The sequence below is a fragment of the Drosophila yakuba genome, chromosome 3R (genome assembly GCF_016746365.2).
Source record: "Drosophila yakuba strain Tai18E2 chromosome 3R, Prin_Dyak_Tai18E2_2.1, whole genome shotgun sequence".
Taxonomy (NCBI): domain Eukaryota; kingdom Metazoa; phylum Arthropoda; class Insecta; order Diptera; family Drosophilidae; genus Drosophila; species Drosophila yakuba.
Window position 1 is genome coordinate 8,266,051 of NC_052530.2, and position 22,709 is coordinate 8,288,759.

General features: G+C 44.8%; 5 protein-coding genes across 10 annotated transcripts; 3 read left to right on the top strand and 2 right to left on the bottom strand.

Annotated features, from left to right (window-relative positions):
- Positions 1–31: 31 nt before the first annotated feature.
- On the top strand, positions 32–15,816 carry LOC6535974 (HEAT repeat-containing protein 5B). 5 transcript variants are annotated; one of them, XM_039375883.2, is made up of 8 exons: positions 32–180; positions 7,054–7,470; positions 7,529–9,169; positions 9,227–9,500; positions 9,628–9,660; positions 10,118–13,859; positions 14,570–14,590; positions 15,099–15,816. In XM_039375883.2, the coding sequence occupies exons 2-8, from the start codon at positions 7,133–7,135 to the stop codon at positions 15,422–15,424; spliced, it is 6,375 nt and encodes a 2,124-aa protein (XP_039231817.1). In that variant the 5' UTR covers positions 32–180; positions 7,054–7,132; the 3' UTR covers positions 15,425–15,816. The 5 variants fall into 5 exon arrangements, with proteins under 5 accessions (XP_039231817.1, XP_015047484.1, XP_002096589.1 ...); XM_015191998.2 differs by lacking the exon at positions 32–180 and adding an exon at positions 3,924–4,328; XM_002096553.4 differs by lacking the exons at positions 32–180; positions 14,570–14,590 and adding an exon at positions 3,924–4,328.
- Positions 187–2,623, top strand: LOC6535972. The gene has a single exon (XM_039375885.2). The coding sequence runs from the start codon at positions 1,358–1,360 to the stop codon at positions 2,333–2,335; it is 978 nt and encodes a 325-aa protein (XP_039231819.1). The 5' UTR covers positions 187–1,357; the 3' UTR covers positions 2,336–2,623.
- Positions 15,741–18,448, bottom strand: LOC6535975. Of its 2 annotated transcripts, XM_015192000.3 has the most exons (4): positions 17,944–18,448; positions 17,065–17,614; positions 16,158–16,991; positions 15,836–16,093 (listed from the first exon to the last, which is right to left on the bottom strand). In XM_015192000.3, exons 1-4 carry the CDS (start codon positions 18,403–18,405, stop codon positions 16,014–16,016), a joined length of 1,926 nt encoding a protein of 641 aa, XP_015047486.1. In that variant the 5' UTR covers positions 18,406–18,448; the 3' UTR covers positions 15,836–16,013. The 2 variants fall into 2 exon arrangements, with proteins under 2 accessions (XP_002096590.1, XP_015047486.1); XM_002096554.3 differs by having other exon boundaries at positions 15,741–16,991.
- A 389-nt stretch (positions 18,449–18,837) lies between these two features.
- Positions 18,838–21,057, top strand: LOC6535976 (transcription factor SPT20 homolog). Its single transcript, XM_002096555.3, has 3 exons — positions 18,838–19,886; positions 20,248–20,670; positions 20,728–21,057. Exons 1-3 carry the CDS (start codon positions 18,954–18,956, stop codon positions 20,851–20,853), a joined length of 1,482 nt encoding a protein of 493 aa, XP_002096591.1. The 5' UTR covers positions 18,838–18,953; the 3' UTR covers positions 20,854–21,057.
- LOC6535977 lies at positions 20,943–22,569 on the bottom strand. The gene is made up of 3 exons (XM_002096556.3): positions 22,332–22,569; positions 21,843–22,259; positions 20,943–21,781 (listed from the first exon to the last, which is right to left on the bottom strand). Exons 1-3 carry the CDS (start codon positions 22,471–22,473, stop codon positions 21,096–21,098), a joined length of 1,245 nt encoding a protein of 414 aa, XP_002096592.1. The 5' UTR covers positions 22,474–22,569; the 3' UTR covers positions 20,943–21,095.
- Between the last annotated feature and the right edge of the window lie 140 nt (positions 22,570–22,709).

The following is a 22,709-nucleotide window of genomic DNA, read 5'->3' on the forward strand; positions in this document are numbered from 1 at the left end:
AAACGTTGACAAACGTTTCGTTTATCGCTATCGGTCAAAGTTATCGAGCTAGCCTACACAACACATATCGCAGCGCAGTGAAAATTCGTGAAAAATGCAATTTTTCTAGTAAACTAAAAGCAATAACCATGTGAGGAGTGTGATTTAATGTGTAAACTTGTTTGTGCACCAAGTGAGACGGTGAGTTGGGCCTGAAAATACTTCGGAATTGAAAACAAAGCCACCATTTGCTTGGGGCTAATTTGGGTGTGGGAGTGTGCCTGTGAAATTGATACCTGTGTGTGTGTATGATTCTGACGCGTCAACAAATACACATGACACTATTAAGTGCTAATTGGCCAGGCGGAAGTGCAAAAAGTTTAGATGTGCGTGTGTGAGACCGTTATGTATGCCATAAAATTCTAGTGGCACAGTTTGCGTTGGAAACCCGTTAATGCTGACTCGTTTGCCTTGCTCCAATTTGCTCGAAAAAAGCGAAAACTCATCTAGCCAGCAAACTCAAGAGCAACAACAACAGGTTAATGCTTCTCAATCAGCTGTTTGCCGGGCTCTCTGGCTCTCCTTTTTGATCGACAGCGGACATCAGTGGCTCTCAAAATGTAGCTCTGGCAAGTGAATGTAAAACTGCACCGAAGATGCATTTCATTTGATGTAAGTTCTTTTGTACTCTTCCCAAATAAATGAAGCAACCTAAATCAGGTTTATTTGCGGTATGCCTGCTGTCTGCCTGTGTTTGTGCACACTTTGCATATTTATGACCAAACTGGTTCTTCGTTTGGCAACGGAACATCTTTCACTCTTTCCAAGAACAACATTCTCCTCCGGTCATCGGTGGTTACAAAATTTACGCAACAAGCGGCGATCGCGGTCGCTGGCCTCTCCACTCAACAAGTTTGCTAAAACCCCCAAAAAAATAGCAGGTGAAAAAATAAGACAAACACCGAAGCTATAAGTACGCTCAGAAAATAATGATGTTAAAGGGATACATTCTTTTTTATTCCATTGAGGCAAATTATTTGAAAAGGAATTTTTAGAAGGAAAGCTAAAAGTTTTTAACAGATTATTATGTAATAAACATTCACACATATATAGAATCAATCCAGTTTAATATTAATCGTTTGACTCTAAAGATTTTTAATATTTTCTTCGTAATATAATACCTTATGAAAGAGTATAAGACAAAGCCGAACCCGCTGTCACCCATTTTGGAAACCAGATACAGATACGGGGACAAAGACAGATATACAGAGCCAACTACAGATGCTCGCTGGCTGCTGGGAAGAGTCGCTTCAGTTGAGTGCCTCCATTCCCCCAGAGCAAACCGTTCCCGCCAGAAGAAAGTAAGAAAACGCAAGAAATGCGCAGTGGGCTAACGCTTCGTCCAATGCTGGTGGTGCTTCTAGTGGGTCACCTAGTGGCTCCAGTGGTGCCAGCTAACCTACTGACCAGTTATCTGCCCGCCTCCATGCAGGCCTTGGCATACTATATAGACTTGCTGCAGTACGAGCCACTATCCAGCACAACAGTGGAGCCTCCTTTCAGTGCGGATGATGAAGGAGTGAAATCAACCACCGCCAATCCGCGACCATCCACACCGTTGCCCACGAGAATGAAAACCTCTACAACAAGGCGACCGATTGGAGCAGGTGTGTCTGGATCTGGTGGCATGGGCTGGTGGCAACCGCCAAGTTGGTGGGAGACCCCGCATAGAACTTCCACTACCGAGAGACCCACATCCCCACCCACTTTGCCGCACCGTCCGGCAATTTTCGCACCAGCCACCCCGCCGGAAAAGTCACTTGAGGGCAACGATCTATTTGCAGAAATCGGAGATGATGAGGACTTTGATGACCTGCCTTTGTCTTTGATCCGTGATATTCAAAACGAGCGCTACGACTTTACCAACGATGTGGAGTCGCTGGATAACTTTTTGCGCCTCTACGACGATAATTACGGAAGGGCAGCTTTTGGTTCTGAGTCCGCGATGGATCGATGGAGTACCGCCTCGATAGCTGGCAAAAAGAGGGTTCCCCCCACAAAGCCCTACGTGGATTTCCTGCTGGTTTACGATCTGCTAAAGCGCGATGCCAAGGCGGCGAGTCTGAGCAAGTATGAGGGATATTCCGAGGATCTGCTGGTGGAGCTGCACGCGTTGTCCCAGGTTTCTGCCGCCAGACAATTGCATACTCTCTTTAAAAGGATGCTGGACCGAGGCGATATCCAGCGCAGTGACGTGGTGGCCCGCGTCCAGGGAATCGCCAAAGATCTGGGGAATCCCAAAAGCGCCACTTCCAAGGCATTGACTTTTATTCCCAGCATGCAGTTTTTACCTTAAGCTCCTAGGATAAGTCACAATAAAGTCGACCTTACAATTGTGTGTGCTCTTTGATAAACTTGAATTTTTGTTTTAGGAAATAGTTAACTTAAATCATATTGACCCAAGCATTGATAAAATAATTTTTATTATTTATTTGTGCCTATTTTTTTAAAAACTTAGACAGTGTACAACAATTTGTTATATCGCATTCTTGTTCTATCATTGGAAATTAGTAGCATCGCAATCTTGTTCTATTATTGGAGATTAGTAGAACAGTGAAGATTTTAATACAAATCAAAGCAATTATTTATTACCCGACTTGTTCTTTTTACTATATTTTGTAGCTGGTAAAACTGCCGTAGCACTAATAATATTGGAATTCAATTAAATCTATGACTCGCAGGTTGAAATTAGGTTTGATTTGCACTGGTGTACCATACCACACTACTCATTAATATTCGTGTTACTAGTATTTCTTCTTTGGTCTTCAAAAAGATTAATTTAGATCGGACAGCTATTTATACTCGTTACTCATACTACTGGTACTTCGATGAAGTCTCTAACAGGTAAAAGGAATCGTTTCCGCCCCTATGAAGTATATATGTACATACATATATAAAGTAAATATGTACATACATATATAAAGTATATATGTATGTATGTACATATATATTATTAATAAGGAACATTTGGCCATATTTTTGATTTTTAAACAATTTCGTATTTGTTTACCCAATTTTTATCGATATACTAAAACAATGTTAAAATTACTCGTTCGCACTCCCACAAGCTGAGTAACAGGTATCTGATAGTCGAGGAACTCTTGGTTTGTGATTACACTTTGTATTTGGAACCGATTCTAAATCAGTTTGTAGAGCATTTACGACCGGAAGTGCCACCGAAAGTATTCTTTTAGGACAAAGCGAACAGGACATTGGACACAGCACCTTGAGCACCGAGTCAGCCAAACAACTTAAGTGACACATTGACATAGTTCACGCCAAAGTGGGTGTGTGCATCGGTGCTAATGTGCCTAAAAGTCTATAACAGGTCCGCCGGCTGCAAATTGTTGCTAAATCAGCTGCGATTCTAACGTGCGACGTCATCGGCGCTCTCTCACAAGCCGCTCTCTTCCGCAGCACTTGCCACCGTACTCGTACTCGTACTCTTCTTGAACATGCCCCTCTTGTTGCTATTGCTGCTGCACTGGGATGTTTTTTCCACCGCTCTTTGATTTTATTTTTTTTTTTGGCGCTCTCTCTCTTTGAAATTTATTCATTTACATACTGAAGTGGTGTATACACTTCTACAGGCGGTTTATAGCAGATAGGCGAAACATATTTGCATGGTATGTTACAAAATTTATTTGTATGTGTTTTTCAACTATACTGAAAAAGTTTGTTTTAAATATTTTTTTTTTAACTTTATTAATAGAAGAAACAAATGTGGTTCAAAGAAATTTTTTTTCTAGATGTTGGCAAATAAATTAATATAAATGGGGCCGCTAACATTTGGCAGCGATTTTACCCTAAGAAAGGGTATTAAGAGAGAGCACTCTTTCGTTCGGTGGGTTGCTGTTTGCCAACGCTCTTTCATTTCATTTTGTTTTTGTACTCGGTGCGCGAAGCAAGTGTAAGCGGATCTGGTTGGGCCTGCTTCTTCTCCAGAGTAGCGCCTGTAATCTCATCTAATTCGGCTTTTTTTTTCGCGACTTACGCCACATAGAGTTACAAGCTATTGAAGAATTAATTGCCCTGATGAAACTGAAAGCAAAGCAATAATAGCAAGGAATTTTAAACAAAATCCATGGAGACAGTTAAAATCTTGTGCTGAAAGTGCTGTTGTGGAAAAGTTATCGATTCGTGTGAAAGTTGCAGGCTGCAGATTGGCGAGGGAAAAGCCAAAGAAAGTTTTCTGGTAATGTGACGACACAGCAAACCACAACAATGGAAAACTTAAACTTTGCACGCACGCCGCAATTTCTGCGCAAAGTTATCTTCGAGGCGCGCAGGTAAATTTAGGAAGAAAACAAAAACAAAGCAGGAGGGTGGGGTGTTCGAGGGGGGTGGAAAGTGGAAAAGTCAACCACCACCACTACCCAAAGGAAATCACCACCCACCGGCGAACGAGTCACCCTGATGTTCCGTATTCCACAGGACAAGTCTAGCCGGGACTTGCATTTGTGGCTGCTTCTTGGTTTCTTTTCTCTAGCTGGGTTGCACCTTACAGGTTTTACTTGTTTTCCTTTTGTAGGAGGTAAAGTGTGCGCCAGGGGGCGGTGCAGCAGCCCGACGGTGACTTATGTAACTCGAGCCTGCAGACGGCAATGGTTCGGTGTCCTCACGTCAGAGGATTATTTCTCTTTGTATGTGCACACAGCGATGGTCAAAATAATAGCACCAAAATTCTTTTTCATAGTAAGGCGAAGAAATTGTTATGTATCGATTATAAATTATGAATGAGGGCATTACACTTAGACATTGTTGTTTTTACAACAAGAGGAAATACTGATCACTCTAGTAACATTTACGTATTCAAAATATTTTAATGATGACTAGTAAATCAGCGTTAAATTAAATAAATCTTATTCTTACTAACCAGCTTAACAACAAATTTTTTAGTCACAGCTCACTCATAACACATGTTTGGCAATTTTAGTTTTGTGAGAGCATGAAACGGATAAATGTGATATATCTTATTTTTAGTGCTATTTTTTCCACCGAAATTGTAAGCAGTGTGAGAATATGTGCCTTGTGCAACATGCCACGCAAGCCACTCGAGGCACAAACCGCAAACAAAGACCAAAGACAACAAAGAAGCAGGGGGAAGGAGCTGCATCGAACAGAAACCCCTGGAACCAATAACCCCAAGGCACGGGATACCCTTTGAGAGGCCGACAATTAGTCATAGGAAATTGCACATACCCTTTAAAAAAAATGTTTACCAACAATACCAACTGTATTGGGTTGAGAACTGAATAACCATTTTTGTAAGGACTCCCTATAAATAAATGCAAAAATTGTGCTCAAAAAACTGACTGAGCGTTGACAACATACATATGTACATTTTTATCTGCACTAATAAAATAAATAAATAATAATTAAAACAAGAGAGAACGCTATAGTCGAGTTCCCCGACTATCTGATGCCCGTTACTCAGCTAGTGAAAGTGCGAAGGAGAGTCTTCAACAGTCACAGTTTTTGGCGGTTTGTGGGCGTAAGAGTGGGCGTGGCAAAAAGTTTTTTGGCAAATAAATAGAAATTTATAAGACTAATACAAAAATGAAAAAATATCACACCATTTTTCAAAAGTGTGGGCGTGGCAGCCTTGGGCGGTTTGTGGGCGTTAGAGTGGGCGAGGCAACATGAATCGACAAACTTGCGTTGCGTCTATGTCTCTGGAGTCTGTATGCCTAACCTCAACTTTTTAGCTTTTATAGTTCCTGAGATCTCGACGTTCACGCGGACAGACAGTCGGACGGACAGACGGACATGTCCAGATCGACTCCGCTATTGCTCCTGATCAAGAATATATATACTTTATATGGTCGGAAACGCTTCCTTCTGCCTGTTACATACTTTTCAACGAATCTAGTATACCCTTTTACTCTACGAGTAACGGCTATAAAAAGTTCCTGAATGAACCAAAAAAACCGAATTAAAATGATTAATTTGTATATGCGTAATTCCATAGTGAAAATGAGACTCATGAAATAACTCTTACAAACATGTCAGAATCTTTCCAGTTAAGCAATTATTGAAAACGACCTTCCCAAGCACCATGGTGCTCCCAACCATTAAATTGCAGCCCGCCCCCCACAAATCCTTTCCATTGTCTCGGCTTACTCCAATACCCATAGCCAGCGGACATCATTTCGCACATTGCACAAAAATGACAAGGACAAGAGAGGCATCCGCATTGGACCCCTTTGATTTTCCGTAGGAAAAGTCTTTGTTTCTCGTTAATGATTTGGTGCCTCTTGACTTTGCCGCCATCTGTGTCAACGGGCGCTGCCATCGAGCCCAAGGCAACAGCTCTTTCCCGCACTTATCGAAGCTGGATGGGATGGGTTTGTGGATAAAACAAGAAAGTAGGGCGGGTGTGGGTGGACATAATAGTCGCTACCAGTGCAGTTTCCGCCGAAGTGTGGCCGCGTGTCGATACATTTGTATATGTTTCTGGGTTGACTTCATCACCGTCATCAGCGCCGTATATATAGATTGAGTGATGCATACTTTTCCACACAATACCATGGGGGACTGCCACGCTGCGCCCCTTCTATTATAAACGTATATTCCGTAGAGTGATTGCTCTACTTTTTAGTGGCAAGTTTTGAAGCCATATTTGCTTTGGTTTAAGGGACACAATTTCCAAGGTTTTTGTTTAATTTTATCTTTTCAATAGTTACATTTAATAAATTTGTTTTCCTACCAATTTTTTAAGTCACATACGTACATAAATATCAATTAATGTTGATCTGCACACTTAGTGAAGAAGAAAACATAACATGACATAATGCATACTTAACATAGTGAAATAATCTTTATTTTTAAGCCTAATCTGTAATGCGATCCAAAAATTTGAATCGATAATGCAGCTGTCCGTACTACTAGTAGACTCAAATGGCAAGGTCAAAGGTCAACTTAATAGTCACGAACACACTCATAAACCATATGTTGCGTTTAATTAGAATAACATTCCGCAATTTATATTATTTTTTCTCGCTTGTTCTGCAGATCGTTTATAAACAGCGACCATTTTTCCGCCTCATCCGCAAGGGGACGTCCGGAAACTGAGGAGGAAGCTTTATCCGAAATGGAGCTAGCCCACACTTTGACCCTTAATGAGGAGGCTCTCAAGCAGTTGCCCGAACACAAGCGGCCTGTGTTCGAGTTGGAATGGCTGCGCTACTTGGAGAAGGCCCTGCCCCTGGTGTCCAAGGCGGAGATCAAGACGAGCCAGAAGAAGCTGGTGCAGCAGCTCTCTGAACGAATCCAGGGTGCTCCAGGTCCGCCCATTCGTAAGCTCATCGCTAGCGCGTTGGCCACGCTATTCTCCGTGGGTGACACCTTCATGCTCTTTGACACCGTCAACGCCTGCAATGACATCCTGAAGAACAAGGACGATTCGCCCAGCTACTTGCCCACCAAGCTGTGAGTATATTTCATATAAATATATACCAAATCGAAACTAAGTCTCTTTCATCCCTAGCGCCGCCATCTGCGTGCTGGGTTCGATGTATGAAAAGCTGGGCAGGATGATGGGCCGCACCTACGAGGATACGGTGCAGATCCTTATTCGAACACTTCGCAACGCTGAGTCGCAGGCGCGAATTGAGATCATGCACACGCTGGAGAAGGTGAGCGCTGGCATGGGAACCGCCATTGCCAACGTGCACAAGGATATTTACAAGGCTGCCAAGCATTGCCTATTGGACCGAGTTATGGCTGTTCGAGTGGCTGCAGCCCGCTGCATCCTCAAAATGATATACAGTGCACCATTCCTGTACCAAACGGAGTTGGAAAGCCTGGGAACATTATGCTTCCGAGCCTTTGACGGCAGCAACTACGAAGTGCGATGTGCAGTAGCTCAACTGCTGGGAACACTTCTGGCCTACACTCAACAACTGGCAGAAGCCGCAACAGGCAAAAAGAAGCAGGGACAAGTGGTGGCTATACAGGCGGCCAAAGGAGCTACGCAACGTTTGGTTTCCCTCGATGAAGCGCTGGGCATCCTAATGTCAGGATTTCTTCGAGGTGGCGTCTCTTTTCTCAAGGGTACCGGAGAGATTATTAAAGGCAGCTCAGGAGTCAACCGAGAAGTACGAGTGGGTGTAACGCATGCCTACGTTGTTTTTGTGCAATTCATGGGCAGCGTTTGGTTGGAACGACAGTTAAACACATTTCTGGCACACGTTTTGGATTTGGTGGCCAATCCAAAGGCAGCGTGCTCCCACGTGGATGCTGTGTATTCGCGCAAATGCATCAGCTTTATACTCCGATCAACGATTGGCAAGATGCTAGGTGAAAAGGCGCAAAGCGCTGCCTGCAAGGAACTGGTCCATCTGGTAGCCAAACAGATGAACTCTATTGACTTCAATCCCGAGAACGCCAAGGATTCTAATCAAGAAACTTTGTTCAGTCAACACCTGCTGGTGTGTGCCCTCCAGGAACTTAGTTCCCTACTAATTGGATTAGGAACCACAGCTCAGAACTTGTTGGGAGATCAATCTCTGCAAGCTATCGATGCCACCTGTGCCGTTTTGGTACATCCCTGTGCCGCTGCCCGTTTGGCTGCCGCTTGGTGCTTACGATGCGCTTGTGTGGCGGTTCCTGGGCAAATCACGCCACTGATTGATCGCTTCGTGGAGGCCATTGAGCAAATGCGATCCTCGCCAGAAGCAATGGCCGGATATAGCTGCGCTTTGGCGGCAATTTTGGGAAGCGTTCGGTACTCGCCATTGGGCATACCCCACACAAAGGGCAAGGTCGTGTTCAACTGTGCGGAGGAACTGCTGCGATCTGCTTCCCAGAATAGCCGCATGTCGCTGCACCGTACCCAGGCCGGCTGGCTATTAATTGGAGCAATAATGACTTTAGGATCGCCGGTAGTCAAGGGACTGCTGCCGCGGATGCTGCTACTGTGGCGGAACTCGTTCCCGCGGTCTAACAAAGAGCTTGAATCGGAAAAGGCTCGTGGTGATGCCTTCACTTGGCAGGTGACGCTAGAGGGCAGAGCTGGAGCTCTCTCTGTAATGCACAGCTTCCTGCTTAACTGCCCGGATCTGCTCAACGAAGACATAACCAGACGACTGCTCACCCCCATCGAAAGCGCACTGGCCATGCTGGTCAAGTGAGTGTCATCTTTTAAATTCAGCTTACCTGTCACGCTTATTGATACTTTTTCCAGCTTGGCATCTGTTCTGAAGAGCTATGGAACCCAGCTCAAGGCTCCGGCTGCTATGGTACGGCTGCGTCTCTTTGAAACGCTGACTCTGCTGCCGGCTAATGCACTAGAGGCCTCCTATACGCATCTTCTCCGCATGCTCGTCTCGGAGTTTACTCTTGCGGATAACGCGGCCAACACCACAAACTCTTTGTTGCGGACGCTTTGTCATGGTGATGATTCGATCATACTGGGCACTTGGCTGCAGGAAACTAATCATCGCACCATTGAAGATCAGGTGGGTTTAATTTGGGAGCTTGGGTACATCTCCCATAAATGTGTGTGTACGCTGAACCAACTGTCTATCCGTGAACCCCAATTCACTGTTTTTCCACCCTTCTCTCTATAATTGTGCTTATCCAAAGATGGAGCCCAATCGCAAAGTCGATGGCGAGCATGTAAGTGGAGTGCAATATCTGCTACCAGTGTTTGTTTCTGGTTGTATTAAGTCGATACATGTATATTAGCCTATATTTATTATTCATCACAATGGAATTGATTTTGATCCCTAATTGAGCATGAGTAAAAATTTTAAAAATGTTAAAGTGTGAGATTTTAATAGGTTCACAAGCTAAACATAAAGCCATGTTTTTATTTTGTAGCTTAATTGTTTTTAAAATTTCGATATCGAATGCAAACTATTGATATGTTTTCAGTAAGTTTTTTTGTTGTTAACCTTATAAAAATGTATATAGCTTCTTAATTATTGCTGAGAAAATCATTTCAGCATTGATATTGTTGCTTTTTTCCTGCGTGCATGCATTTTGAATTATCTTCATTTTGTTATAAGTTGTTTTTTAGTTAAACTGCAGGTTAATTAGTATCATTAATAATTAAAAACTCTTTGTTTTTTAGCTGCAACCCAATAGCGCCGCGGGATCTGGCGCCCTAGAGCACGATCCATGCTGTCTCTACCGTCCCAGTTGGTCTGCCCAAGGCACTGGATCCAGCTCTAATGGTGCATCAACAACATCCACTGGTGGAAGCAGTGGCGGCGGAGGAAGCAATATCCAGCAGATCAGCAAGGCACAACAGTGTCCAGGACCATTGCCACTTGGTGTGGCAGTGATCGATATGGCAGTGACTCTGTATGGAACCATCTTTCCCAAAGTGGCAAACAAGCATAGGCTGCAGATGCTAGAGCACTTTACTGAGTGTATTCGCCAGGCCAAGAGCAGTCGCCAAGAAGCCGTCCAAATGAATATCTTTACGGCTCTGCTTTGCGCTCTAAAGAATTTGACAGATAGCAAGACAAGCCTAGGCCAGGAGGATGTACGAAAAAGTGCCACGGCATTGGTAGTTGCTTCGTTGACGAGTGCCAATTCGACCATTCGGTGTGCGGCTGGAGAGGCCTTGGGACGATTAGCCCAGGTCGTGGGAGATTCCCATTTTACCGCGGAGTTGGCTCAAAATAGTTTCGATAAACTAAAGTCTGCCAGAGATGTGGTTACGAGGACTGGACATTCACATGCCCTCGGCTGCCTGCATCGCTACGTGGGTGGCATGGGCTCGTCGCAGCATCTGAGCACTAGTGTATCTATTCTTCTGGCCTTGGGTCAAGATAGTGCATCGCCAGTGGTACAGGCTTGGTCGCTTTATGCTTTAGCGCAGATTGCCGATTCCGGAGGTCCAATGTTCCGCGGCTATGTGGAGGCAACCCTGACGCTGTGCCTGAAACTTCTACTTACCGTACCCCACGCTCATGTTGATGTACATCAGTGTGTGGGCCGCGTAGTCAATGCGTTGATCACTACCGTGGGACCGGAGCTACAAGGAGGAGGTGGACCAGTAGCCAGTATGAGAGGATCCTTCCTCGGTTCAGCCGCTCTCCTTCAATCACACTCAGATCCACTTGTGCAAGCTGAGGCCATTGGTTGCCTACAGCAGCTACATCTTTTTGCCAGTAAATCTCTGCAACTAGAAGAGTTGGTGCCCACTCTAGTTGGAATGCTATCCTGTAACTATTTCATACTTCGCAAGGCCTCCGTTTCCTGTCTCCGGCAGTTGGCACATCGGGAAGCTAAAGAAGTTTGTGAATTGGCCTTAACTATGAACGCCGAACATCTTCCTGATTTGGTAATAACGGAGTATGGACTTCCAGGATTGCTCTTCTCTCTGCTCGACACAGAAACGGATGCCGAGATGCTGAGAAACATTCATGATACACTTACTTCCATGCTTCAAATGCTGGCTGCAGATAATCTCAGCTCCTGGTTGAGTCTGTGCAAGAACGTGTTAACCGTCGCTGTGGAAGGAGGACTAAATGATGATCCTGCTAGTGGAGAACAAAGCAAGAGCAAAGATGCTGGGGGAGAAGATGTGGACGAGGACGAAGAGGAAGAGTATGCTGATGATGTAACAGAATACCGAGCAGAAGAGAACACATCCACCCATCCGGCAGTTCAACCAAGGTGGCCCACTCGTGTTTTCGCCGCCCAGTGCGTGCGACGGATCATAGCCAGCTGTGAAGCTGCCAGTTCAGTGCACTTTGATCTCTTACAGGCTAAGGAACAGCAACTCATTCGCTCTCGCGGGGATTACCTCATCCTGCACTTGGCGGAACTTATTCGAATGTCCTTCATGGCCGCCACCTCGGATTCGGATCAATTGAGATTAGAAGGATTGCGCACTCTGCAGGAAATAATCGATCGATTCGCTAATGTTCCAGAACCAGAATTCCCCGGTCATCTACTCTTAGAGCAGTTCCAGGCTCAGGTGGGAGCTGCTTTGCGTCCTGCTTTCGCGCCGGATACTCCCTCTCATGTGACGGCTGCTGCTTGTGAAGTTTGTTCAGCGTGGATTGGATCTGGAGTAGCTCGCGACATAGGGGATCTAAAAAGAGTTCATCAGCTGCTAGTCAGTTCCCTTGATAAGCTTTCCTCAAAAACCAACAGCACTCAGTTATATAATGAATCAATGGCTACTTTGGAGAAGCTAAGCATCCTAAAGGCGTGGGCAGAGGTTTATATTGTGGCCATGATAGGAAATGGAAAAGCTCCGGCTTCCTTACTAAATCTCCAATCCCAACAGTCCGGCTTACAATCCTCAGCCAATGTGGAAACGGACTCAGATGTTCCTGACAGTAGAGGTGAAAGTCTTCTAGGATTGGTGCAACCTGAGCTTCACAATCTTTCAACACACTGGCTAAGTGCTATGAAGGATCACGCCTTGCTGCTACTACCTGCGGAGTTCCAATCCCAACTACCACACGACGGAGGAGCTTTTTACACCACGGACACAATTAACTCCTCAAAACCACATTACATGACCAGTTGGCCCCCAATCCTCTATGCTTCTGCACTATGGTTAAGGGATGAGGGGTTCGCGCGTCATCTTGATACAAGTGAAGCCGCAGCGGAATCCAATAATAATCAGATCACTCACGGATCTTTGTCGGCGGATCGCTTCCATATGATCTTCGGCATATGCATGGAGGCACTCTGCAGCATGAGAAGTTCTGAAAGGCCTAGAAACATTGTGAGCTGCCTTCGCTCACTGCACAGCATCTTTGATTCTGATTGGGCTAGGAGGCAGTTGGTCAAGGATCGGGCTTTAACCATTGAACTCTGCCATGTTCTACACCGTCAGATACTGACGAGAGATGAATTACTCGTACAACTTCTGTGCGTGGAAATTTTGAAGCAAACGATCCGTGCTGCTAGAGAAGATTTGGAAAGGAAACGGGACAATAATGCAAACTCTGAAGAGGGGGATGGAGGGCGACATGGTGAAGATGATTCTATGCAGCCAGGAAGCTCGCATGTCTATGCCGTCCTGGAAGTTTGTCTTTGTCTATTTGTTCGCCAAATACCTACGATGAATCCCACGAGGCAGGGAGCTGGTGGCTCTGGCCTGCAGCTGGATTTTGCTTATGCCAAAATGGCCACTGGCTCGTCATTCTTCTCGGTGCTGGGTGATGAAAACGGCCTGCTTGTAGCCAGCGGACTGCAGTGCGTCGAACAGTTGCTGGATTTGTGTACACCCAAAGGTGCCCTTGCAATCCTGCCCACCGTCCTGTATATGACAACTAGTATCGTTAAGGAAATCGCCAACAAGTCGGCCATAGATAGTACTATTTTGGCAAATACATGTGCTGTGAAGTCTGCCTTGCAGTGCTTGCGATCCGTTTGTGTCCACAAGTGGGCTAAAGTAGAGGAGACAACCGAGGAATGGCAACAGTTACTTCAAAGTGCCCTGGCCACCATTGTGGATCTCACCAAAACGGCTGGCGATAACGAGGAAAGGAAAGTCGACGAGGTCACCATGCTGTTGGCCATCACTGTTTTCATCCTACATACGCCCGCCTCCGTTGTGTCTACTCCTTCATTGCAATATCCCTGCATTAATCACTTCCGGCAGTGCCTGCAGTCGGAGCATCTATCCGTAAAGCTGCGCTGCATCGAGACCACTCGATCGATCTTCGCTCGGGCTGAATTAAAGACGGCAACCCCTTACATCCACGCACTTGCGCCTAGGATAATCGAATCGTTATATGCGGAGTCCAGCAAGGTGCCCACAGGCGAGCTGGAGCTACAGGTCACCCTTGAGAGCATCATTACCGTTGACCAACTTATAGACTTGTCGGAGCCACAAAACCGTAAGTAAATGGGTATAATTGAGAATTATTTAGCTTGGTCTTTCTTTAAGACACGGGGTACTCCTATTTTAGTAAGAACATTTTAGAATTTAACCTTAAGAACATGTTTTTGAATATGTTATATCAATAGATTTAAAATGGATGCCTTTGAATTTAAGGAATGGTATAATTTACAATAATAATATGCCTAGACGACGTGGCTGTGTCCATTTTTTCAAATTTCTATTGATATTTCAGAAAAAGGTTGCAATTTCTTCTTTGCACTTCAAATAGCTAAATCAACAGATATCTAAAAGTCCAGCGTTTTTTCTTAATTGTTAATTAAGAGGTTAAAATTTGATAACAAGTTTGTACATTATATCTTTCTTTAGAAGACAACTTATTTCATGTTCAATTGTTGTGAATAAAAAGATTAAATATTACTATCATAATTTCTCAAATTCGACATAACTTGCATTTGGTGCAGGAGTACCCCATCTTATATTATAGTTCATAGCAGTACCCCCTTCCCGCTTATATAGTTGACACTCTCCCCTTTTCAACTTTTGCCGTTAGGCTGCTCTGTCATATCGATCTGTTTTCTACAAATATCTCTTTGGGGAAAAAAAAGAAATACGTTATTATATATTTGCTCTCTTCTCTGTCTTCTCTTTTTATCAACTCACAAATCATTTACAAAACACTAAACCAAAAATGAAATCAAACGTTAGGAAACATAAACTTACTACAAGGTAAATAGAAGAGCTCGATCGCAAACTCACATGTTTCATGTCGAATAAGCATTTCAGAAATATAAGGCAGTTCAAACAAAACATAAAAAGTTTTAATTTCTTATCTTTGACACGCGTTGTTATTTTACTACATCGTCGTCGTCTTACTGATTGCAAGTTAAATACTTTTTCCACAAAAATAAAAAAGAAACATAATCCTGTGCTTTTTTCTACAAAAGTTTCTTATATTTAACAAAAAAACTTAAATTATAGTATCTTAACTGTCATTTAGTTTTGAAATGCTTCGTTAAATGCACCCTTTATGTTTTCCTATGCACCAATCCATAGAATAGCTGAGCACCTAGTTTCTAGTTCTTGTTGTCAAAGAGGATTACGCTTTAAATGTTGCACGTATGAAGTAAACGTATGGGATGACATGACTTGTCTATCTCTTGAATGGGTGTTCTGTTTAGCAAGCATTTCAACTTAAGTTTAAAATATTAATTGTTTCCCTGTCAACACTTCACAGATATTCAAATGCTGACTTTATTGGTCCCTGTGCTTATTGGATTCCTTGCGGAACCTAGTCGACTCCGGACGCTGCCAAAATACCAACGGCAGCTCCACGACCAGGCGCTGCAGTGGCTACTGAAGATCGGTCCCAAATATCCGCAGGAATTCAAAGCCCTAATGGGTCAAACCCCGGAACTGCGACAAAAACTAGAAGCGGCCATTCGCAGCCAGCAACAGTCGATTAACATTGCCCAAAAGGCAAGCGAGGCGCAAAGGAACCTGCTGGCCAAGCCGCAGAAGCCCACGATTAAGCTGAAGACGGATTTCAGTAACTTCCAATGAGCGCCTCCTCTGGGATTCGAACAAAATAGTCCTCAAGCTGCTAGTGCTAACATATAAATGCTTTGTAATGCATTGTGGCCGCATGTACAATAGGATGGATCGGTTCTTTTTATATTGAAAATAAGGTTTTGACAATTCTGCTCTATATAAACATCCAGGATAAAGGTTACATTTTGAAAGGATTCTTAAACGGCAACCAAAAAAAAGCAATATTTTTAAACTACATTCAGAAAAATGAGCCACCCTAATGCACATCGGTCCGGCATTTGATTTTGTTGTATGTGAAATACGTTGAAAGTACCTACCAGTTTATAAATTATTTGTTAGCCATTGTAATGAATTATTATATAACGCGATATAAAGTAAAAAAATATAAACTTTTAAAGCTTAAATATTTCAATATGTATTTTCATTTATAATTCCTATGGAACTATATATTCCATTTCCACTTCCTGCTTGACTGTATTAATCACTTCATCTTCGCTAAGCGGCTCGGATTTTAGATCATTCTGTTGTTCCGGCTCGGGATCGATTAAGACAACATGTGTACCCAGTTTTGCTAAATTGGGATTGGGTCGTGGCAGAGACACTAATGCTGAGGGTAGGTCCGTAAAGAGTTGCGATTCCAAGCGGCTGAGAAGAGTGGTACGATAGAACAGAGCTCGCAACCTGTTGCGGAAAAGCTGGATGGGTGGTGCAGATTCATTATATTCGAAGCCCCGTACTTCCGTACCTTTCTTGCGACAATCTCCAGAAAGAATGCACAAAGCCCGAAATCCCATCATCGTTGACCAGTTGGGTGGCAAAAGTGGGCTCTTTAAATCACCTTTCTCGTCCGGAAGGTTCCGGATCATGCTATTGTAACACTTAAGCAGTTCATTTGGCAAAAATATGTTTTGTAAGAGCGAGGGACGAATTGGTGGCTTATATGCAAGAGCTCTGACCACATACGCAATGTTAAAAAGGTCATATGGAACTGGAAATGTTTTTGCAGTCGCAACCGGTAGATTGTAACTATACTTAAAGAACTCGCACAACTCTAAATCAACTTTCATAAGTTTTGAGGAACTCTCTCGCTCAATCTTAGCCTTCTTTGATCTGGGTCCTCGCATCCGAGTTCTTTTAGTGCTTTCAGCTTTAACTAACGACTCTGGGTTCTCTTGCCACTCTTGCAAACGCTGCGCCCAGTTTTCAGAGTTGACCAATGACACCTTCTTCGATCGGCGGCGTGGCAAGTCTTCCACTTTTGCATTGGGATTTTGTTCAAGGAATTTCTTGATGACTAGGAAGCGGGTTCGACAGCTGGTCCGTGTGTGATTGCCCAAGAATGTGGCACAGTTCAGCCACTGGGATGCCCCGTATTGCGTTACGAAGCTCATTAGTTGGGTGTCGTCCTGTACGGACCAGGAGTCTGTCTTGTTGCGCTGTGCTAATACATTGTGGTAGCGAGTTCGGAGCTGTGTTAACGACCGGTTTGGGAAAAGAGATCTCGGAAAGCAGTGAAACTTCCCATTGTACTCTTCAACGGCGGCGAACAGCATCATGTCCTCTTTGGTAGTGAAGGCTTCTGCAATAATATAAGTAGGATTTTAAATAAAATAAAGATCAATCAAAAGTGATAATATAAATTTGGTACCCACCGTGACTAATGCGAGGATGCAACACGTAGTAATAACGACCAATCAGCGTTGACTTAGACTTGTCCGGAAAGTACTCCACGACTTTCTTCCAGTTAATTACCCCGTTTGCCGTATTTCTATCAACGATCTCCCTTAGTCTGTCGTTATCCTCATCGCTCCAGCGACAGCTGGTCTTTGGCTCCATCAGATAACGCAAGGCGGTATGAAAGCGAACGAAGCACTGGTAGTCGGAACGTCGTTCTAGCGACGCGGCTGTCAATTCCCAGTTTTGCATCCTATTCGCAGTTGCCACCGCCAACAGGGTTTCGTCCTCCTCGGGTGACCAATCGTCTCGCCTGAGATCAGGGGATAAGTACACCCGCCACATTGCCTCGCAGCTATACGGAGAGTGCCGATATTCCAAGTCCAGAGTGCTGATCTGGTTCCAGTCGATGCTGAAGCTACTGTCCGCAGACGCCAACAGACTTACCAGTGTGTTTAAGTGCCGCTCCGTTGGCTTACGCTTAAGGCTTCCACTGGGCAATGTATTGTGGGCCCTATGGTCAATTAACTTAGAATTGAGTTTTTATTAACACAGAATATTATTATTTGCTTTTTAACTTTTAATAGTTATAAATGGTTATTTGGCAAGCAATCTGAGTTCATTGCTAAACAATTCTTAAATGAATTGAGTTATGAACTTTACAGTTTATTAACATTCCCATTTATTAACCATTAAATTTATCCCTCATTATATGGCTTGTATGACTATATTCATAAATGAAGGGTACTTCGACACCTAAGTCGGGTAAAGGCCGACATCTCAGTGATAATTTAAATTTCTCCTCATAGCAGAGATAACTTGTCCATATTTTAGACCCACAACCATACTATCCTCACCTGTTGTTTTATCCCCATTATCACATTCTTTTTGTCCAGCAATGTCCACACGTGTCTGGAGTGCATGTCAAAGTCGGTGGGAAACATCTCCGTGTGGCAGCGCGCCTCGTAGTCCTCGTTGTTAGGGCAGCTTCGGCCGTCGATGTCTCGGAAAAAAAGGTTGCCCTTGAAGCGAAACGTGCCCTTCCGCAGGATCGCACCGCTAAGATTGAGAGAATCCGGGCCGAAATGGGAGCGAGGTCTAAGCCGGCGCACCAGGATGTCCTCGTTCCGAGAGAAGCGGGTCCTAACTACTTGCAACATGGCCAGGATTTTAGTCCGGACCTGCATGAGCCGGCGTTGGAGCTCCTGGTTCAACTGCAATGCGTTGGCGTCGCTCCGTTCCGACGTGCTCTGCAATAGGGCAGAGATCTCGTTCATAAGCTGCTGCTGGTTTATCCGCAGATCCTCGACATCGTCCATTTCTCGGTTTGTTTTGTTTACATTGCCTTGAATATTAGCGATGAACCATGCCTGGCCTCCACTATCGATAACATGGTTTCTGGTCTTTAATATATGCATGATTTTAATACCCTGCAATATTGCAAATTAGGTTTTCTAAAGCATTTCATAAGAAACTACTCCCCATGCATTTAATAAATTCATACACCCTTGGTAACAATAAACGTATTTATCGTGGCTAATTGTATTCAAATTTTTAATCTTATGTTGTGTAACATAATCTATACAAATTATGAATATATTCCGCATTTTATTTACGCAAATTATTTATTTATAAGATTTAAAATCAGCTGGTGTCCGACTCGCAACCAAACCAGAATACACCTAATTAATTGAGAACCTTAAAAAAAGCGATAACCAACATTGGTAGAAATTAGCGAATCAGCAGTAACCGATGACAAGCCAGTCGCCTATCGCTGCTGCTCGGCGAACAACAAAAGAGGACAGAGAGAAAAAACGCGTAGTAGCATCTTAATTAACAAAATTCGTGGTGAATGCGCTAGCATAACATGGAAGATGTCCCGGTTAAGATAGTCGAGCGCTACAAACCACCGCCTGCCGTGTTCCACCTGCCGCAGGCGACCCTCAATCGGCTGTCGCAATTCCGAGTAGGTTTCTACACGGATCATCCGGATTACCAGTATGACTGTCAGCTGGAGCGGGCTGTGGTGAGTCAGGCACAACGATGGCGCCAGCTACGTCGCCAGCAGCGCGAGGAGCGAGCCAGTCGCCAGGAGCGCCGCAAGGAGGAACGCCAACGGGCGCTGGAGGCGAGGCAGAAGGAGATGCTAGGAGCAGTTGATTATCCTAATGCGGACGATTTGTCATCGGATGAGGACGAGGAGGAGCATAAGACGGACGAGCCTGAACGGAGGGAAGAGGAACTGCAGCCACCTCCAATCACCGCTGAGTCACGCGACTCTTCCGACGAACCAAAGTCAATAAGTGTGTGCAATTTTCACAATATCTTGCAGCCCACCATCTTGAGCACCACTCCAGTGGTCAGTCCGCAGACGCTTCACAAGCGGAATAGCTCCCTAAACTACGCTGACTTTGAATACAATATGAACTCCACTCCTTTCGACAATATCGAGCTGAAGACCATTAACGATCTGGACATACTAGCTCAGGTGCTGCACCAGACACAGCTGGAGAAGCGCAGAGATCAACAGCAGCAGCAAGAGGAGCATCAGCAGCAGGATCATCAGCATGAAGATCATTCCAAGGAGGAGCCATCCAGCAAGGAAGTGCCAGCTTCGGTAGAGCTAGCAATGACTACACTGGCGGAGACCAAAGCGACGCTTGACAGCGTCAATTTCCATGTTCACTGTGATGATAATGAGGACAAGAGCGAGCCAAGCATTCCAGCCACGGCTCTATACCCAACGCCCATGTACAGCGCTTCCGGCAAGCAACCGCTGCATAAACCGGAACACTTCCAGGTGGGACACAGTTAAAGAGCACTAAAATGTTATCTTGTTTCTATTGGAACTCCCTTGTACTCTTATTATCGAAACCACATTACTCATTTAATTGTAATAAAAGCGGATATTGTTCGTTCACGCGAAGTATACCATTTAATTGGGTTGATTTTTTAGCACTTTTCAGATAGATTCCTTATCATAAATAGTTCATCAAAATTCGGTGGTGGGGCTATTTCTTGATTCAAATAGTACTACAGAGTAGTAAAACATTATTTGAACTTTTTAAATATTAATCCCATTCCCAATATTTCACTTAAAATATAGCAAATATTTCTACAGACGTTCTGATTTAAAACATGGGCTATTTATTATTTTGCAGGTATACCACATGCAGGGCTATAGCCACCAGCCCTTCTACTCCCCGCAGCTGCATTCTTACCAACAGTTTAGCAACTACCAAGTCAATGGATTTGGGACTCCCAACCATTTTAGGGCTCCTCCAGCGCCTTCCTCCATGCTTGCGCTCAGCCAGTCGGAGGACGAGGTGGCCATGAAGTCAAGGAGTGTGCCTGACATCCTGAGGGAACTGAAGACAGAGCTGCAGCAGGCGGAGAAGCGTCGCACCCGCCTGCACAGTCACAACGCGGAGCAGCAGCCAACGGCGGAGTTGGTGGTGGACAGAAACTCCTTTAGGGAGCTGGCTGGTCCGGCACAGAAGTTGGCTCAACGTATTAGTACTATGGGTTTCCCTCTGGAACGGGTGGCAAAGGTGGTTAGCCTGTGCGGTATCGATGATAAAAAGGTAACGCCTTTTCGGACACTTGCAAAAGCCTTTAGTCTGAAATTTGACTTTTTTCAGATTATCGAACACCTTATTCCACTGGGAGAACTTCTGGACCTCGGGTTTGATGAATCGAAAATCTCGGCGGCGCTTCTCAAGTTCAATAATAATAAGGACAAGGCACTGGACTATCTAATCAACTAGTATAATTTAGTGGAATCCTTTTGTACGGCCAGCTTTTACCCCCATGCCCAAACTCCCCAGTCCCCACCCAATCAGCTTACCAAGATGACTTCTCTAAATGTATATTTAATTATTTCAAGTTCTCGCGAGATATTCCTTGCTTAAGTTGGAAGTTTAATGCTTCAGAATCCTCAGCAGCAGAATAAATATAAGTCCGTAAAGTAAGCACATTAAGTTGGCTATTTAGTCAATACCGATCCCTATTAATTCATGCCCAACATAAGCAGATTAATAGCGTGTTCCACATTCCCATCGGAAAGTTCTAGATAATTAACGTTCTGGGTGTGATTAATAAAGCCCATGGCGGCCATGGTACGCAGTTGTTCAGTGAACCGATGACGGCGATAGCAGCGTGGCAGGACATCGCTGTCGTCAACACCATCGTCTTCGTCATCTACATCATCAACTGGTGCTGTGGCTACTAGCTCTGGGACCGCTCCTCCTCCGGATTCCACCTCCATGTTCTCCACTGGCGCAGGTTGATTCTGCGCCAGGGACTGAAAAGCGCGGGCCAGCTCGTTGCGGAACAACTCTGAAGATATGGAGCCGCTGCTAACGGCTCCACTGCTGCTTCCTGCGGCGGTTCCAGCTGCTCCAACGCCTGTTAATGGAGCTGAGGTGGTTCTTGGTCTTTCATCACCCTGCAGGGCCTCGTCCGCGTTTCTCTGTGCAATATTCGACAGAGAATTAAACGAGGTCACGTTGGCCAAAGCGTTAGCTAGTTGCTGGCGGCTAATCTGACGGATGTTAGCCATCTCATCACGCCGATTGGCGGCCGCGGCAGCTGCCACGGCTGTGCTGCTGCTTCCACCACTGCTGCTGCTGCCTGCTCCCAGGGAGTTTTCCTCCTCTGACGAAGTGGTGGACTCCGAGGCAGCCTGCTCTTGGACTAAAAGGGAAGAAACGCTGTATAAGATATACAAAATAAGTAAGAATAGGGATTTAGTTACACTGCGTGGCCGAGCTATTCCTGGCTAGCTCCTTGCGAATTGTGTCCACAATGAAAGGAGCCGCCTCGCAGATGAGGGGATAATCTTTAACCAGGTTCTGGACGACCTCCGGCTCGTGCAGCATGTTAAACAGTACGGAGTCGCGGATAAGAGCCTGCGCACCTAGATTTCTCCGGAATTCCGGATACTCGGCGAGTATCTTCTGCAGAATGTTGAACCGCGAGGTTACGCTGATTTGCAGGTGTGAGGTCAACGAAAACAGCTCCTGGATGTGTTTGGTGTTGATCTCTGTCGCGGATGGCGGCACGTACGGCGAGTAACGTTTAATTTTCTGAAAACAGTGGATCACGGAGTTGGGCTGCAGCATTCGGTTGAGGGTGTCCGCGTCCTCTAGCACGCGTCCATGGTGGATGATCTCTGCAAGTGCGCAGCAGATGACTTGACACAATAACGACAATGGACAACAGCCTGAATCGGAGGGTCACTCACCCAACTCGCTGGCGTCGAATTGCAACTGCATCTCCTTGGTCACCACCGCCTTCAAGTAGGCCACATCCCGCGTCATATCAATGTTGTGTAGGGGATGCACATCGCTCAGCTTGTTCTTCAGAAGCGCGTACAGGGTATGCATAGTGCGATGAAGTAGTATCTGCGTAATATTTGTTCTTCACTATTTTGTCTGGATGATTTTGTTTTGTTCAAAGCCAGGTCGGAACTGGTTCCAACGAACCGCCTTGAGCACAGGGTGACTCTTAGATGCCCCGATAGCCCAGACTATACTTATCAGGTCGATCTACGATTATAAAAAGGCTAATTAAAAAAGCTAGATCTAAAATAAACTGCTCAAAGATCGCTTTTGAAATTTTC

Bases quoted from the DNA above. Each gene is read 5' to 3' on its own strand.
- LOC6535972 (XM_039375885.2), top strand. From the start codon at position 1,358: ATGCGCAGTGGGCTAACGCTTCGTCCAATGCTGGTGGTGCTTCTAGTG.
- LOC6535976 (XM_002096555.3), top strand. From the start codon at position 18,954: ATGGAAGATGTCCCGGTTAAGATAGTCGAGCGCTACAAACCACCGCCT. The intron at 19,887-20,247 runs GTGGGACACAGT...ATTATTTTGCAG, and splicing joins ATAAACCGGAACACTTCCAG to GTATACCACATGCAGGGCTA. The intron at 20,671-20,727 runs GTAACGCCTTTT...GACTTTTTTCAG, and splicing joins GCGGTATCGATGATAAAAAG to ATTATCGAACACCTTATTCC.
- LOC6535977 (XM_002096556.3), bottom strand. From the start codon at position 22,473: ATGCATACCCTGTACGCGCTTCTGAAGAACAAGCTGAGCGATGTGCAT. The intron at 22,260-22,331 runs GTGAGTGACCCT...GCGCACTTGCAG, and splicing joins ATTCGACGCCAGCGAGTTGG to AGATCATCCACCATGGACGC. The intron at 21,782-21,842 runs GTAACTAAATCC...CTTCCCTTTTAG, and splicing joins GAATAGCTCGGCCACGCAGT to TCCAAGAGCAGGCTGCCTCG.
- LOC6535975 (XM_002096554.3), bottom strand. From the start codon at position 18,405: ATGGACGATGTCGAGGATCTGCGGATAAACCAGCAGCAGCTTATGAAC. The intron at 17,615-17,943 runs GTGAGGATAGTA...CTCAATTCTAAG, and splicing joins TAATGGGGATAAAACAACAG to TTAATTGACCATAGGGCCCA. The intron at 16,992-17,064 runs GTGGGTACCAAA...ATATTATTGCAG, and splicing joins GCATCCTCGCATTAGTCACG to AAGCCTTCACTACCAAAGAG.
- LOC6535974 (XM_015191998.2), top strand. From the start codon at position 4,264: ATGGAAAACTTAAACTTTGCACGCACGCCGCAATTTCTGCGCAAAGTT. The intron at 9,170-9,226 runs GTGAGTGTCATC...TACTTTTTCCAG, and splicing joins GCACTGGCCATGCTGGTCAA to CTTGGCATCTGTTCTGAAGA. The intron at 9,661-10,117 runs GTAAGTGGAGTG...TTTGTTTTTTAG, and splicing joins GCAAAGTCGATGGCGAGCAT to CTGCAACCCAATAGCGCCGC.